We start from the raw sequence: 18304 nt of genomic DNA, 5'->3' as shown, positions 1-18304 counted from the left end.
TCCCACTCTCACAGCCCCCACAACCAGTCCACGACCGGGAGGCCTGGTCGTGGACCAGGCTGCAGGAGCATTGATCCCCGGAATACCCTCCAGGTAGACTCCAGGTAGACCTCCTCAGAATACAGTGCTGGAGAGGAAACTACAGGTCTGGTACACCAACAAATAAGTGGGAGGAGTAGTATGAAAGAATCAACAGAGGGATCACCATCTGGGGGTAATAATGTCCGAGAATCTCACTTTCAAAGACTTCAACAGTGGCTCTACTACATCTGCTAGGAAAATGATAAGATGGATAATGAGAACCTTCAACACTAGGGATGCCAAGCCAATGATTCTTTTCAAATAGCTTGTTCACTCTAGACTGGAGTACTACTGTGCACAAATGGCCCCACTGAAGACAAGCAAAGATGCACACCTGGAGAATATACAGAAAACTTTCACTGAATATGTAAGTACAATAAAGCCCCTCAATTACTGGGAATGGTTGAAGTTTCTTGACCTGTACTCCTTCAAATGCATGGAAAATCCTAGGGGTAGGTTAGTCCCATAATCTGTACACGGAAATCACTCCCTACGACAGCAAAAGAATAGGCAGGTGGTTCAACATTTCAATGAAAAGCAGGAATGCCACGAGCACACTAAGAGACAACACAATAAGTGTCAGGGGCACAAGACTATTCAACTGCCTCCCAGCACACATAAGGGGGTTTACCCATAGATCCTTGGCTGTCTTCAAGAGGGAGCTGAACAGGCACCTGAAGTTAGTACCTGATGAGCTGGGCTTTGGTTCGTATGTCAGTTAATGTGCGGCCAGCAGTAACAGCCTGGTTGATCAGGCCCTGATCCACTTGAGGTCTTGTCATGGACCGGGCCACAGGGTCTAGACACTTGGAACACCCTCCAGGTATACCTCCTAATCTCCATGCTATAGATTGTCTGAATAATATTCACGCTACACATTGTCCTTAGACATTACACCTCCACTGTCTAAAGGCTTCTCCTTGTTGCACTATTTATCGTCCCTACTTCACACCCATATTTAAGGATTGTTACCACTATACTTTCATACATTCCTCTGCTTCCATGCATAACGTTCTGTCTCTACAGACTCCTCACTGCACCGTCAATATCGGCCACACTTCTCATCTATCCACTCTATCCATAAATGAAATGAAAACCTCTTTACCCTCATCTAAATACAGTTTACTTAAATGCTTCACTGTAAACACTGGGTCTACACATCCCTTACCTTTCCTAAAGCATCCTTGTTCATCTGCAATACTGATCTCCATTTTACCCTCAATTCTTTCAATAATAACTCTACCATATACTTTACCAGGTATAATCAATAGGTTTACTTCCCTTTAATTCTTACACTTTCATTTGTCCCTTTGTCAGCAGCAACAGCCTGGTTGATCAGGCTCTGATCCACCAGGAGGCCTGGTCACAGACCGGGCCGCGGGGGCGTTGACCCCCGGAACTCTCTCCAGGTAAACTCCAGGTAAACTTACACAAAGGAACTATGCATACTCTCTGCCAGTCCCTAGTATCTTCCTATGTTTCATACAGTTATTAAATAAAAAAAAACACCCATTTCAAAACCCCAAACAGGATGAGGTGCCTGGTGTTTGAGAATTTGTGGTCCAGTGGATAGAAATATGCATACTGTGTCTTGTTCTCACAGGGCTGGGCATGGCGACGCAAGATCGAATCCAGGCCAGCTGCAGAAACAAGAGGGTATACACAGAGAAAGATCGCAGTCAGCAGGACTTAGCAGCAGTATCGAGTCCTGCTGATTGTGATCTTTCACTCTCTCTCTATATATATATATATATATATATATATATATATATATATATATATATATATATATATATATATATATATACACCTGGAGTTTACCTGGAGAGAGTTCCGGGGGTCAACGCCCCCGCGGCCCTGTCTGTGACCAGGCCTCCTGATGGATCAGAGCCTGATCAACCAGGCTCTTACTGCTGGCTGCACGCAAACCAACGTACGAGCCACAGCCCGGCTGGTCAGGAACTGACATATATATATATATATATATATATATATATATATATATATATATATATATATATATATATATATATATATATATATATATATACCTCTGGTGTAAATTTTGGGACCCACAGCCTTGGAGAAGTGGATAAAAAGCCTTCGAGGAAGAATATTTGGATTTCTTCCTGAAGCCGTTTAAATATTCCACTTCCCCTACCACCTCATCTTTTCATTCTTTATTACCAATAGGTATATTTTGTTACATAATATGATGCAAAAAGATTTAAGAGATACATTGTTGATATAAAGATGGCGTATACAATACATGAGACGTGAGAGATACATGTCTAGTACATGTTGTTAGGTGTTTGTCACTGATTACAACGCGAAAATCTCATCCAGCTCTTCAGAGCTGGGGCACGTACGCAAAATACAGCAGGCATTACCCCTCTGAACAGCCGCACTGAGTTCCTGGAACAGAAAACTAACCGCCCTGGGATCCCTAGTTACCCTGACGAGTCTTTTGGACCAAGTCGGCCCAAGTGGGACTGAAGTTTCGTGGTAAGCTTCTCTCTCCTATGTGCGGGTTATTTCTGTATTGCTCCAGTCACGGTATTGTGCCTTTTTGTTATGTAACATGTATTATAAGAACGTAAGAAGGAAGGATCACTGCAGCAGTCCTACTAGCCCATGCTAGGCACGTCTAAGTAACACTCACTTAAGAAGGAAGTAACACTACTGCAGGCGTACTGCCCCATGCTTGGCGGGTCCACCTCATACCCACTCATGTACCTGTAAATGCTACTTTTAAAGTTACACAAGGTTTTTAGCTTCAATGAGTTTGTTCCACTCATCCACAGCTCTATTACCAAACCATTGCATTCCTATATCCTTTCTAAATCCAAAATTTTCCAACTTGAAATCATTGCTGCTAGTTCTGTTTTGGTTAGATATTTTTAACACTTTATTTACATCCTCTTTAGTTATCCCTGTCTTCCACTTATACAGCTCAATCATAGAGGCAATATTATATATATTTTACCTTGCCAACACTGCCAAATTTGAACTTTCCTGGTTCAACATAACTCATGGAGCATATGCTTAGACTTTCAGAGAGTCCATAACCTTCCATAATGGGCAGATCTAGACTCGTGAAGTACTCAAGAATTTCCTTGGAGATGGGAGCGCCACCTGCAAAGGACAAAACATATTTTAAAATGATGAAAATTAAACACATGTGCAACATCTGGGTATCTTTAATTGTAGACGTTTCGCCATCCAATGGCTTTATCAATACAAAATCTGGGACATAATTTGAAGACAGTAGAACTGTATACAAAAGATGAGGTAATCAGTCCCTTTGTCTTGGAGTTGGTGTATATATATACGAGAGAAGGATGTACTAGTCTCGTGTCAGGACCTGGGGTTAATTATCTCAGGGGATAAAACAAAGATACTCAACAGGCGTCCTCCTCGACAGAGGCACAATTCGTCAGATCCAGTTGTATGATGGGTCTCTTCTAAAATATGTAAGCAGATACTAGTATCTAGGCTTTGAGGTTCCACTACTTGGACCTGTTGTAACAAGACTGTCGCCAATACAAAGAAAGACTGAGAGCACTTAGAGTTGTGGCTGGTTTTCATCCCAGGTATGGAGCTAATGTTAAAATTGTGAAAATGATGTATCTTGCTTATATTAGATCATTGGTTGATTATGCGGCGCCACTACTTGCACTTGTGTCTGACTGGAAGCTTGAAGGGCTGGAAAAACTGCCAAACGAAGCAATGAGGATCATCCTAGGATGCCCTCGTACTGCCAAAATTTTAAATATGCGGAAAGAACTTAATATTCCAAGCATTAGAGATCGTGTTACTGAAAGAAATATCCTTATTGGGGTCAATATGCTTAGGCTTGCCCTTTCAAAGCCCTGCACAGAAGCCCTCCAAACTTTCCTCAGCACTGGTGAACATCCTTCCAGATGGACGAAAAAACTGGAACCGACCTCCGCATGAACCAGCTACATGATCTATGTAAAGATGGGCAACAGAGACACTTCCCTGCTCCATGGGATATTACCCCATTCCAAACTACCATTCCTCCATTTCTCCCAAAAACTCTTCTTAAATCACAACCAAAGCTTCGTCTTGAAGCCAAACATGATGCCTTAAGCTGTATTGATAACTTAGTCACACAGAACACTCTTTCACAAATTTTTTACGTTGATGGTTCTGTTCACCAGTCCACTGGTGCAGCTGGTAGTGCTGCTGTTGTCACACAGAGTGATGGCTCTCAAAGAAATTGGAGCACGCATCAATAACTGGGCCTCTACCCTTCAAACAGAACTGTTTGCCATACTCCTTGCACTGAAATGCGTCCATGTATCTAAGGTTGACACTTTAATTGTAACTGATTCTCTGTCATCCATAAATGCTCTCAACTCATTAAGTATAAATTGTGACATGCTTGTGTCAGAAGCCAGACAGGTATGGTAAGATTGTGGACAGTGGAGTCAGAGTGTACATGCTGTGGATTCCATCTCACATTGGTCTTCAGATGCATGATAGAACTGATAAATTGGCTAAATGTATGCTTTCAAAGAGGGAGTATATTACAATCTTGGGTTGTCAGTTAGCAGTTTGAGAACAAAAATACGAAAAGAACTTCAATTGAACTTTATTGACTTAAGACTTGGGGAGATTGACACAAGTCAGTCCATCTATCATCATTCCATCATGCAGGAGGAGCCACATGTCTATGGTGCATCCAACAAGATAAGCAGACTCTTGGATGTCACTACTGCCCGGCTCCGGCTGGGTTACAAGTATCTATGGCAGGTTAAATCACCACCAGATGTAGACCAAACGAAATGTAAACTTTGCCAGATGGACTATTGTCACACCTTGCGTCATTATGTACTGGAGTGCGATAAAATTAATGAATTTAGAAACAACTCACTCAGAAATGTTCAAGAAATGGCAAAGTATTTTATCCACAGTGGTATATTACAGACCATTCTGGAGAAATACCCTGACTTTGCTAGCTGTAAATAATGCATTACCACGTGTGTGTGTGTGTGTGTGTGTGTGTGTGTGTGTGTGTGTGTGTGTGTGTGTGTGTGTGTGTTTGTGTGTTGTGTGTGTTGTGTGTGTGTGTTGCGTATGTGTTGTGTGTTGCGTGTGTGTGTGTGTGTGTGTGTGTGTGTGTGTGGGTGTGGGTGTGTGTGTGTGTGTGTGTGTGTGTGTGTGTGTAAAATTCCCTGTGTGCAATTAATTATCTAAATTATACATCATTACGTGTGTGTGTGTGTGTGTGTGTGTGTGTGTGTGTGTGTGTGTGTGTGTGTGTGTGTGTGTGTGTGTGTGTGTGTGTGTGTGTGTGTGTGTGTGTGTGTGTGTGTGTGTGTGTGTGTGTGTGTGTGTGTCTGTCTTCAGCACTAAATCCTAAAGGGCCATACAGTGTACTAAGCTAAATTTACTCCATAAAATAATGGAATTTACATACAGCATCATTCATTCAGCAGATGTCTTCCAGAAGGGCGCACCTTTCTGAGTGCAGGTACTATACTTCGAACTTCCAAATATGATACACCAGTGTTAAAAATCTGAAGAGTGTGTGTGTGTGTGTACTCACCTATTTGTACTCACCTGTTTGTGGTTGCAGGGGTCGAGTCCTAGCTCCTGGCCCCGCCTCTTCACCGGTTGCTACTAGGCCCTCTCTCTCCCCGCTCCATGAGCTTTATCAAACCTCGTCTTAAAACTGTGTATGGTTCCTGCCTCCACTACGTCATTTTCTAGGCTATTCCACTGCCTTACAACTCTATGACTGAAGAAATACTTCCTACTATCTCTCTGACTCATTTGTGTGTGTGTGTGTGTGTGTGTGTGTGTGTGTGTGTTTGTCTGTGTGTGTGTCTGTGTGTGTGTGTCTGTGTGTGTGTGTCTGTGTGTGTGTGTGTCTGTGTGTGTGTATGTATCTGTCTGTGTGTGTGTGTGTGTGTGTGTGTGTGTGTGTGTGTGTGTGTGTGTGTACTCACCTAGTTGTACTCACCTAGTTGAGGTTGCGGGGGTCGAGTCCGAGCTCCTGGCCCCGCCTCTTCACTGATCGCTACTAGGTCACTCTCCCTGAGCCGTGAGCTTTACTCTGGAACATCCTCGTGCGTGCGTGCGTGTGTGTGTGTGTGTGTGTGTGTGTGTGTGTGTGTGTGTGTGTGTGTGTGTGTGTGTGTGTGTTGTGCATGTGTCTGTGCGTGCGCCCTCGTGTGTGTATGTGTGTGTGTGTGTGTGTGTGTGTGTGTGTGTGTGTGTGTGTGTGTGTGTGTGTGTGTGTGTGTCTTGTGCATGTGTCTGTGCGTGCGCCCTCGTGTGTATGTGTGTGTGTGTGTGCACGCACGCTCGTGTGGGTGTATGACCCATTTAATATTTGTATTTAACTCATTACAATTGTGATCGGGTGTGGACGTGTCAGTGGCTCATTACTTTGTAATTTGTTCATGATTGTAACCATGTATAGGAGTGAGGCTGATTCATTACCTCTGTAACTTGCCATGACTGACCAGATCTACCTGGAGTTCATTACCTTTGTAACTAGTTCAGCTATCATAACTTTGGGGTCCAGTCCCTGGACCCATTATGTACCTTTGTAATCTTTTGACTACCGCCTACAGGATGGATATGAGGTGCATAATAAAGATATTAAACTAATTAAACTAGGACAGGAAAGGGACAAAGAATGGAAGAAAGAAGTGAAGTACTGGTAGAGGTAATGCTGGTAGGGAAATCTGTCTGTAGTTCTATGCCAGACTCACTGGAGAGACAGCATTTTCTAGGTCAGGAAAGCATTTGTTAAAGTACCATCCTTAAGTGATTAGTCCCGAAATTAGAGGGAGAGGCAGGGTGACAAGGCAGGGTGCTCTAATAAATGAAGGAAAGGGTGGGGACTCGAACTCATGGCAAGTGAGCCCTAAAACTCAAAGGCTTTGAGGGGACTTGACCTAGAGTATGCCACAGTTACTCTGGTATGAGATGCGTCTGTAAAATCCTGCATTTGTGGTCACATTGATGGTTCATGCTAACCTCCGTATGGTGCATTGAAATATATTTGTTAGAGTAATCATATTAGAGCCAGCTGGCTCAGTGGTTAACACACTGGCCTGATTCATTTGCAATCGTGTTATTACGATTTCGTGAGGGAGTACCTCAATGACTGAGTGTAGGGAGTAACAGCAAGGTACGGGACGTCACCCTAGGAGAGGGTAACAAGTAGGTATCCTCAAAGATCAGTACTAGGACTGCTATTGAACCTTGTGTGTGTGAAGAGGAATATTGTGTGAGATTATCTAAACACAAGAATATTGTGTAAGATTCCCTGAGCACAGAAACAAGGAACGAGACATTACCTGAACACAGGAACTTGGTACGAGACAAGCCCAAGGCATATTTCACCTTATTCAACACTAACTTCTTGGCAAGAGCATTAGCTGTCTTCTCGTACCTGGTGAGTGACCTGTAACACAAACATCTCTTAGTGACCTGTAACACAAACATCTCATAGTGACCTGTAACAAACATCTCTTAGTGACCTGTAACACAAACATCTCTTAGTGACCTGTAACACAAACATCTCTTAGTGACCTGTAACACAAACATCTCTTAGTGACCTGTAACACAAACATCTCTTAGTGACCTGTAACACAAACATCTCTTAGTGACCTGTAACACAAACAGTCCCTGGATCCCGTTATGCTAAGGTACAGTTCCTAGAAACTGTAGTGTTGAGATACAGTCAGTGGTCCCATTATGTGCCTCTGTAATGTTGAGATACAGTCAGTGGTCCCATTATGTGCCTCTGTAATGTTGAGATACAGTCAGTGGTCCCATTATGTGCCTCTGTAATGTTGAGATACAGTCAGTGGTCCCATTATGTGCCTCTGTAATGTTGAGATACAGTCAGTGGTCCCATTATGTGCCTCTGTTATGTTGAGATACAGTCAGTGGTCCCATTATGTGCCTCTGTAATGTTGAGATACAGTCAGTGGTCCCATTATGTGCCTCTGTAATGTTGAGATACAGTCAGTGGTCCCATTATGTGCCTCTGTAGTGTTGAGATACAGTCAGTGGTCCCATTATGTGCCTCTGTAATGTTGAGATACAGTCAGTGGTCCCATTATGTGCCTCTGTAATGTTGAGATACAGTCAGTGGTCCCATTATGTGCCTCTGTAATGTTGAGATACAGTCAGTGGTCCTATTATGTGCCTCTGTAATGTTGAGATACAGTCAGTGGTCCCATTATGTGCCTCTGTAATGTTGAGATACAGTCAGTGGTCCCATTATGTGCCTCTGTAATGTTGAGATACAGTCAGTGGTCCCATTATGTGCCTCTGTAGTGTTGAGATACAGTCAGTGGTCCCATTATGTGCCTCTGTAGTGTTGAGATACAGTCAGTGGTCCCATTATGTGCCTCTGTAATGTTGAGATACAGTCAGTGGTCCCATTATGTGCCTCTGTAATGTTGAGATACAGTCAGTGGTCCGATTATGTGCCTCTGTAGTGTTGAGATACAGTCAGTGGTCCCATTATGTGCCTCTAATGTTGAGATACAGTCAGTGGTCCCATTATGTGCCTCTAATGTTGAGGTACAGTCAGTGGTCCCATTATGTGCCTCTAATGTTGAGATACAGTCAGTGGTCCCATTATGTGCCTCTGTAGTGTTGAGATACAGTCAGTGGTCCCATTATGTGCCTCTGTAGTGTTGAGATACAGTCAGTGGTCCCATTATGTGCCTCTGTAGTGTTGAGATACAGTCAGTGGTCCCATTATGTGCCTCTAATGTTGAGATACAGTCAGTGGTCCCATTATGTGCCTCTGTAGTGTTGAGATACAGTCAGTGGTCCCATTATGTGCCTCTGTAGTGTTGAGATATAGTCAGTGGTCCCATTATGTGCCTCTGTAATGTTGAGATACAGTCAGTGGTCCCATTATGTGCCTCTGTAGTGTTGAGATGCAGTCAGTGGTCCCATTATGTGCCTCTGTAATGTTGAGATACAGTCAGTGGTCCCATTATGTGCCTCTAATGTTGAGATACAGTCAGTGGTCCCATTATGTGCCTCTGTAATGTTGAGATACAGTCAGTGGTCCCATTATGTACCTCTGTAGTGTTGAGATGCAGTCAGTGGTCCCATTATGTGCCTCTGTAATGTTGAGATACAGTCAGTGGTCCCATTATGTGCCTCTGTAGTGTTGAGATACAGTCAGTGGTCCCATTATGTGCCTCTAATGTTGAGATACAGTCAGTGGTCCCATTATGTGCCTCTGTAATGTTGAGATACAGTCAGTGGTCCCATTATGTGCCTCTGTAATGTTGAGATACAGTCAGTGGTCCCATTATGTGCCTCTGTAATGTTGAGATACAGTCAGTGGTCCCATTATGTGCCTCTGTAATGTTGAGGTACAGTCAGTGGTCCCATTATGTGCCTCTGTAATGTTGAGATACAGTCAGTGGTCCCATTATGTGCCTCTGTAATGTTGAGATGCAGTCAGTGGTCCCATTATGTGCCTCTGTAATGTTGAGATACAGTCAGTGGTCCCATTATGTGCCTCTGCAATGTTGAGATACAGTCAGTGGTCCCATTATGTGCCTCTGTAATGTTGAGGTACAGTCAGTGGTCCAATTATGTGCCTCTGTAATGTTGAGATACAGTCAGTGGTCCCATTATGTGCCTCTGTAATGTTGAGATACAGTCAGTGGTCCCATTATGTGCCTCTGCAATGTTGAGATACAGTCAGTGGTCCCATTATGTGCCTCTGTAATGTTGAGATACAGTCAGTGGTCCCATTATGTGCCTCTGCAATGTTGAGGTACATTCCCTGGACTCATTTCATTTATTTATTTATTTTTTATTTGGACATGATACATAGAAGTACAAAGAAATACAGTGGTTAAGTGTAACATGCCGAAGCCACTTGTATGCAGCATTATGGGCAGCTCAAAATTAACTTAAGATTAACTAAGCAATGATATATTCAGTGGTAAAACTTACAGTAAACAAATTACAACATGAAGTACAAATGAGTATTTTAAATAAGAAGCTTTAAAGTTGTACAAATTTGTAGCATAACAATGTATAATATAATCAAATCAGATGGAGTAAAATCAGTGATCTGTAGTGCAGAAACAGGTCATATGGTCATTAGATGAGTTGCTGGAAATTCAAGAGAATGTAATTAAAAAAAAAATAGTTTGATAGGGTCACAGGTTATACTTTTATGAGATTCAGTTATTAAGTATTTATTTAGTTGTGGTTGAGTACCTGGAGAGTTTACCTGGAGAGAGTTCCGGGGGTCAACGCCCCCGTGGCCCGGTCTGTGACCAGGCCTCCTTAGGTCAGTGTCCCAGGATGCGACCCACACCAGTCCACTAACACCCAGGTACCCATTTTACTGATGGGGAACATAGACAACAGGTGGAAAGAAACACGTCCAATGTTTCTACTCTGGCTGGGAATCGAACCCAGGCCCTCACCGTGTGAAGCGAGAGCGTTAACCACCAGGCCACCAGAGTGGTTTTTAAGAAGAGTCTTGAACTGATAAACAGACAGTATTTCTTTTATATTCACAGGTAATGAATTTCAGATTTTTGGGTCTTTAGGGTGACCCGGTGGCCTGGTGGCTAAAGCTCCCGCTTCACACACGGAGGGCCCGGGTTCGATTCCCGGAGGGTGGAAACATTTCGACACGCTTCCTTACACCTGTTGTCCTGTTCACCTAGCAGCAAATAGGTACCTGGGTGTTTGTCGACTGGTGTGGGTGGCATCCTGGGGGACAAGATTGAGGACCACAACGGAAATACGTTAGACAGTCCTCGATGACGCACTGACTTTCTTGGGTTATCCTGGGTGGCTAACCATCCGGGGTTAAAAATCCGAACGAAATCTTATCTTATTTGAATTGAGTTTTTACGTAGTGTGAGATGGACACGGGGAACATCAAAGAGTGATCTGTGCCTTGTGTTATGGTCATGTGTTCTGTTGAGGTTGGCAAGGAGAAGTTTGAGGGGAGGGTTTATATCCGAGTTTAGTGTCCTATGTATGTAGTAGGTACAACAATAAGTATGGATTTTTGTACGGTGAGTAAGTTTAGAGTTTTGAATATTGGTAGAGTGTGCTGCCTGGAGTGGGAACTTATCATTCTGCCTCTATAATGTTGAGGTACAGTCCTTGGACCCATTATGTGTCTCTGTAATGTTGAGGTATAGTCCTTGGACCCATTATGTGCGTCTATAATGTTGAAGTACATTCCTTGGGCCCATTATGCCCCTCTAGAAACATGAGGCACAGTCCCTGGACCCATTATGTGCCTATTCATCAATATAAGAACATAAGAACATAAGGAGGAACGCTGCAGGAGGCCTGCTGGCCCATACTAGGCAGGTCCTTTACAATTCATCCCACTAACAAAACATTTGCCCAACCCAATTTTCAATGCCACCCAAGAAATAAGCTCTGATGTGCAAGCCCCACTCAAATCCAACCCCTCCCACTCATGTACTTATCCAACCTAGATTTGAAGCTACCCAAAGTCCTAGCCTCAATAACCCAACTAGGTAGACTGTTCCACTCATCAACTACCCTATTTCCAAACCAATACTTTCCTATGTCCTTTCTAAATCTAAACTTATCTAATTTAAATCCATTACTGCGGGTTCTCTCTTGGAGAGACATCCTCAAGACCTTATTAATGTCCCCTTTATTAATACCTATCTTCCACTTATACACTTCGATCAGGTCTCCCCTCATTCTTCGTCTAACAAGTGAATGTAACTTAAGAGTCTTCAATCTTTCTTCATAAGGAAGATTTCTAATGCTATGTATTAATTTAGTCATCCTACGCTGAATGTTTTCTAACGAATTTATGTCCATTTTGTAATACGGAGACCAGAACTGAGCTGCATAATCTAGGTGAGGCCTTACTAATGATGTATAAAGCTGCAGTATGACCTCTGGACTTCTGTTGCTTACACTTCTTGATATAAATCCCAGTAATCTATTTGCCTTATTACGTACGCTTAGGCATTGCTGTCTTGGTTTAAGGTTGCTGCTTACCATAACCCCCAAGTCCTTTTCGCAATCTGTATGGCTAAGTTCTACATCATTTAACTTATAAGTACTAGGGTTATGGGCACTCCCAAGCTTCAGAACCTTGCATTTATCTACATTGAACTGCATCTGCCACCTTTCTGACCAAGAATAGAGTTTGTTTAAATCCTCCTGAAGTTCCATAACATCTACGTTTGAATCAATTATCCTACCTATCTTTGTGTCATCGGCGAATTTGCTCATATCACTAGTAATTCCCTCAAGATCATTGATATATATTATAAACAACAACGGGCCCAAGACTGATCCCTGTGGAACGCCACTTGTTACAGATCCCCACTCGGACTTAACCCCATTTATGGACACTGCTTCCTGTCAGTGAGCCATGACTCGATCCACGAGAGCACTTTTCCCCCCAATGCCATGAGCTGCCACTTTCTTTAACAGTCTATGGTGCGGAACTCTATCAAAAGCCTTACTAAAATCTAAGTAAATAATATCAAATTCTTTATTGTGGTCAACAGCCTCAAAAGCTTTACTGAAGAAAGTTAATAAATTAGTTAGACAAGACCGGCCTCTTGTGAATCCATGGTGAGTATCATTAATCAAGCTATGCTTATTGAGATGGCTTCTTATAATCTCAGCTATAATTGACTAGTAATTTGCCTACAATTGAGGTCAGGCTTATTGGGCGGTAATATGACGGAAACGACTTGTCCCCTGTTTTAAAAATAGGAATTACATTAGCCATCTTCCACATATCAGACACTACACCTGCTTGAAGAGATAAATTAAAAATATTAGTTAATGGTTCACAGAGTTGCATTTTGCATTCCTTAAGAACCCTTGAAAAAACCTCATCAGGGCCCGGCGACTTATTTTGCTTCAGTCTGTCTATCTGCTTCACAACCATCTCACTAGTGACTGATGTTACATAATTTATCTTCTTCTAGCCCACTGTAAAAATTAATTACTGGAATATTGTTAGTGTCTTCCTGTGTAAAAACTGAGAGAAAATAATTATTTAAAATCAAGCACATTTCATTCTCTTTGTCTGTAAGGTGCCCATAGTTATTTTTAAGGGGACCTATCTTATCTCTAACTTTTGTTCTATAGACCTGGAAAAAACTTTTTGGGTTAGTTTTAGAATCCCTAGCAACTTTAATTTCATAGTCCCTTTTAGCTTTTCTTATCCCCTTTTTTAATGTCCCTCTTAATGTCAATATACTGATTCATAAGATGACCCTCACCTCTTTTGATACGCCTATAAATTCCTTTCTTATGCCCTAGTAGATATTTGAGCCTATTATTCATCCATTTTGGGTCATTTCTATTTGATCTAATTTCTTTATATGGGATAAACGCTCTTTGAGCAGCATGTATAGTGTTCAGAAAACTGTCATATTGATAGCTCTCTTCGTTACCCCAGTCAACAGATGATAAGTGTTCTCTAAGCCCATCGTAATCTGCTAAGCGAAAATCTGGGACTGTTACTGAGTTATCGCTACTATCGTACTTCCATTCAATGCTAAATGTAATTGATTTGTGGTCGCTAGCACCCAGTTCCTCTGAAATTTCTAAATTATTAACAAGGGATTCATTGTGTGCCATAACTAAGTCAAGCAGGTTATTTCCCCTTGTAGGTTCTGTCACAAACTGCTTCAAAAAACAATCCTGAAATACTTCTAAGAAGTCGTATGATTCTAAATTCCCAGTCAAGAAATTCCAATCAACATGACTAAAGTTAAAGTCTCCTAAAATTACTACATTATCGTGCCTTGTGGCCTTAACAATTTCCTCCCATAGTAGTTTCCCTTGGTCCCTATCTAAGTTTGGGGGACGGTATATCACTCCTAAAATCAGTTTTTCATGCCCCTCTGAAAATTCTATCCAAACAGACTCTGTATGTGTTACTTCAGACTTAATACCCGTTTTTATACAACAGTTCAAGCGATCTCGGACATACAATGCCACCCCACCCCCCTTCCCAATACTTCTATCTTCTTGGAACAATTTAAAACCCTGAATATGACATTCCGCAGGCATGTCCCGACTTTTTTAATTAAACCACGTCTCAGTTAAGGCAAATACATCAATGTTACCTGCACTAGCAACTAATCTCAACTCGTCCATCTTATTCCTAGCACTACGGCAATTAGCATAATAAACATTGAAAGACTCTTTCTCTTTACCCTTCCTGCTCATTTCTATTTTTCTACTAAACCTATCACTGTCCTTATCACCCAAGGTCCCTGGCTTTTCAATATCTACCTCGTTCTTATTATTACTAGTTCCCCTAGAACTAGTAATATTACTACATTGGGACTTCACTGTTTTCCTGCCAAAACCCATACCACTAACTACTCCTAGTTTAAAGTCCTAACTGCTCCCTCCACTGCAGTTGGCAGTGCTCCCACCCCACACCTAGATAAGTGAACCCCATCCCTGGCATACATGTCATTTCTGCCATAGAAGAGGTCCCAGTTGTCAATGAATGTTACCACATTTTCCTTACAGTATTTGTCCAGCCAGCAATTGACACCAATTGCCCTGGACAACCATTCATTTCCAACTCCCCTCCTTGGCAAAATACCACATATGGGAGGGTTCCCACCCTTACTCCTAATTATTTCTATTGCTGACCTATACCTGCTAATCAGGTCTTCACTCCTACGTCTGCCAACATCGTTGCCTCCAGCACTGAGACAGATAATAGGATTACTCCCATTACCTCTCATGATGTCATGACACATAGGTGTTGTAGACATAGTATTCATGTATTCAACTGACCTTCCCTCATATAAGGCAGTGTAATAGTTGAGTCCGTGATGCCTGGCCCAGGAAGACAGTGACTTCTTCACTGTTCCCACAGCAGAGGCTGCCTCCTGCATCTTCTCGTAAATCTTCTCCCAGACTCTGGGTACTGCTAACACACATGATGGCTGAACCTGCAAAAAATGTAATTATGGTAGACTGATTAAAAGGGTTAAAAGCCTATTTAATACAATATGGTAATTAAGGGTTGCTGGTTTTTAATGAGCATAAAGTCTATTTCCTACAAGAAGGTCAGTCACTAAGACTACATGTGTCATGTACACCAAGAATTTACAATGCTTTATTAACTAATATTGTGATTAATGTAAACTCTCAGTGTATATACAGTGAGACATATAACTCAGTATATATAAACTGAGACATACATATCTCAGTGTATATACACTGAGAGACATCAGGCGCATATAACAGGAAAGGCACTGCAATGGATCAGAGAATACATGACAGGGAGGCAACAACGAGTCATGGTATGTAATGAGGTATCACAGTGGGCACCTGTGACGAGCGGGGTCCCACAGGGGTCGGTCCTAGGACCAGTGCTATTTTTGGTATATGTGAACTACATGATGGAAGGGATAGACTCAGAAGTGTCCCTGTTCACAGACGATGTGAAGTTAATAAGGAGAATTAAATCAGATGAGGATCAGGCAGGACTTCAAAGAGACCTGGACAGACTGGACACCTGGTCCAGCAACTGGCTTCTCGAATTTAACCCCGCCAAATGCAAAGTCATGAAGATCGGGGAAGGGCACAGAAGACCGCTGACAGAGTATAGGCTAGGTGGCCAAAGACTGCAAACCTCGCTCAAGGAGAAAGCTCTTGGGGTGAGTATAACACCGAGCATGTCTCCGGAAGCACACATCAACCAGATAACTGCTGCAGCATATGGGCGTCTGGCAAACCTGAGAACAGCGTTCTGATACCTTAGCAAGGAATCGTTCAAGACACTGTACACCGTGTACGTCAGGCTCATACTGGAGTATGCAGCACCTGTTTGGAACCTGCACTTGATCAAGCACGTCAAGAAATTAGAGAAAGTGCAAAGGTTTGCGACAAGGTTAATTCCAGAGCTAAGGGGAATGTCCTATGAAGAAAGGTTAACGGAAATCGGCCTGACGACACTGGAGGACAGGAAGGTCAGGGGAGACATGATAACGGCAGATAAAATACTGCACGGAATAGACAAGGTGGACAAAGACAGGATGTTCCAAGGAGGGGACACAGAAACAAGAGGTCACAATTGGAAATTGAAGATTCAAATGAGTCAAAGGGATGTTAGGAAGTATTTCTTCAGACAGAGTTGTCAGGCAATGGGGAATAGCCTAGAAAGTGACGTAGTGGAGGCGGGAACCATACATAGTTTTAAGACGAGGTTTGATAAAGCTCATTGAGCAGGAAGAGAGAGAACCCAGTAGCAACCAGTGAAGAGGCGGGGCCAGGAGCTAAGACTCGACCCCTGCAACCACAAATAGGTGAGGAGGTGAGTACCTCTCTGTGTCTATATTGAGGGATATACTCTTCTCAGCATATATACACAGTAAGGCATACACCTCTCGGTGTATATACACCGAGAGGTAATAAGTGACCTTGATAATTCAAAGGCGGTGGGACCAGATAACATCTCCCAGTGGGACCTTAGAGAGGGAGCAGATACGCTGTGTGTGCCACTAACCACAATCTTCAACACATCCCTAATAACTGGGCAACTACCCAAGGTATAGAAGACGGCAAATGTAGTTCCCATTTTTAAAAAAGGAGACAGAAAAGAGGCACTGAACTATAGACCAGTGTCCATGACGTGTATAGTATGTAAAGTCATGGAGAAGATTATCAGGAGGAGAGTGGAGGAGCAACTGGAATGGAACAAGATTATCAACGACAACCAGCACGGATTCATAGAAGGCAAATCCTGTGTCACAAACTTTTTGGAGTTTTATGACAAAGCAACAGAAGTAAAACATGAGAGGAAGGGGTGGGTTGATTGCATTTTCTTGGACTGCAAGAATGACTTCGAAACAGTTCCTCACAAGAGATTAGTGCAGAGGCTAAAGAATCAGGTGCATATAACACGAAGACCACTACAATGGATCAGAGAATACCTGACCGGGAGGCAACAACAAGTCATGGTACATGATTAGGTATCATAGTGGGCATCTGTGACGAGCGGGGTCCCACAGGCTGGAAGCCTGGTCCAGCAACTGGCTCCTCGAATTTAAGCCCGCCAAATGCAAAGTCATGAAGATAGGGGAACGGCAAAGAAGACCGCAGAGTATAGGTTAAGTGGCCAAAGACTGCAAGCCTTACTCAAGGAAAAAGGATCTTGGGGTGAGTATAACACCGAACACATCTCCTGAGGACACATCAACCAGATGACTGCTGCAGTATGTGAGCTCCTGGCAAACCTGAGAATAGCGTTTCGATACCTCAGTAGGGGATCGTTCAAGACTCTGTATACCGTGCAAGTCAGGACCATACTGGAGTATGCAGCACCAATTTGGAACCCACATCTGGTCAAGCACGTCAAGGTATTAGAGGAAGTGCAAAGGATTGCCAGAATACTAGTTCCAGAACTAAGGGGAATGTCCTTCGAAGAAAGGTTAAAGGAAATTGGCCTGACGACACTGGAGGACAGGAGGGTTAAGGAAGACATGATAACGACATACGAAATACTGCGAGGAATTGAGAAGGTGGACAGAGGCAGGATGCTCCACAGATGGGACACAGAAACAAGGGGTTACAATTGGAAGTTGAAGATTCAGATGAGTCAAAGAGATGTTAGGAAGTATTTCTTTAGTCATAGATATGTCAGTAAGTGGAATAGTCTGGCAAGTGCCACAGTGGAGGCAGGAATCATACATAGTTTTAAGAAGAGGTATGATAAAGCTCATAGAGCAGGGAGAGAGAGAGGACCTTGTAGCGATCAGTGAAGAGGCGGGGCCAGGAGCTATGACTCAACCCCTGCAACCACAGAAATGTGGGTACCTCTCAGAGTATATACACAGAGTCATACACCACTCAGTGTATAAAAGTGAGAGACATACACCTTTCAGAGTATATACACTAAGAGGCAAACCGGACATTTAGAATAATCTGAAGAGTGTTCAAGACTGAGAGTCTCGTAATTCTGTCGCCAGGATAACTTCTCATTTAGGAATCAGTTGTCAGGATGAAACGAGTGAAAAATCTACGTTTACTTTTGAGAGGCTGCGCATCCTTCTTTCGATCTTAAAACTCATCCTGATGAAGACCAGCAACTCCGGAAGACTGAAAACCAACCCACTCCCGGAGTCATGAGAATACTAGTATCCGTTTCCCTTTAGAAAGTTATTTTCGTGGGTTACATAAAAGCAGA

The 18304-nt window shown here is 42.8% G+C and overlaps 1 protein-coding gene across 2 annotated transcripts in view; it reads right to left on the bottom strand.

Moving 5' to 3' along the window:
* Positions 1 to 18304, bottom strand: part of LOC128684324 (long-chain-fatty-acid--CoA ligase ACSBG2) — a 183554-nt gene that overhangs the window by 19911 nt on the left and 145339 nt on the right. For both annotated transcript variants that reach the window (XM_070089242.1, XM_070089248.1), the window contains exons 8-10: positions 14908 to 15065; positions 7422 to 7528; positions 3068 to 3216 (exon numbers count right to left, since the gene is read on the bottom strand). In XM_070089242.1, the coding sequence (XP_069945343.1) occupies positions 3068 to 3216; positions 7422 to 7528; positions 14908 to 15065 (414 nt within the window). The remainder of the gene's footprint in view (positions 1 to 3067; positions 3217 to 7421; positions 7529 to 14907; positions 15066 to 18304) is intronic.

This window comes from Cherax quadricarinatus, chromosome 2 (assembly GCF_038502225.1).
Source record: "Cherax quadricarinatus isolate ZL_2023a chromosome 2, ASM3850222v1, whole genome shotgun sequence".
NCBI lineage: Eukaryota > Metazoa > Arthropoda > Malacostraca > Decapoda > Parastacidae > Cherax > Cherax quadricarinatus.
The sequence above is the reverse complement of the archived record's forward strand: the minus strand, read 5'-3'. Positions and strand labels throughout refer to the sequence as shown.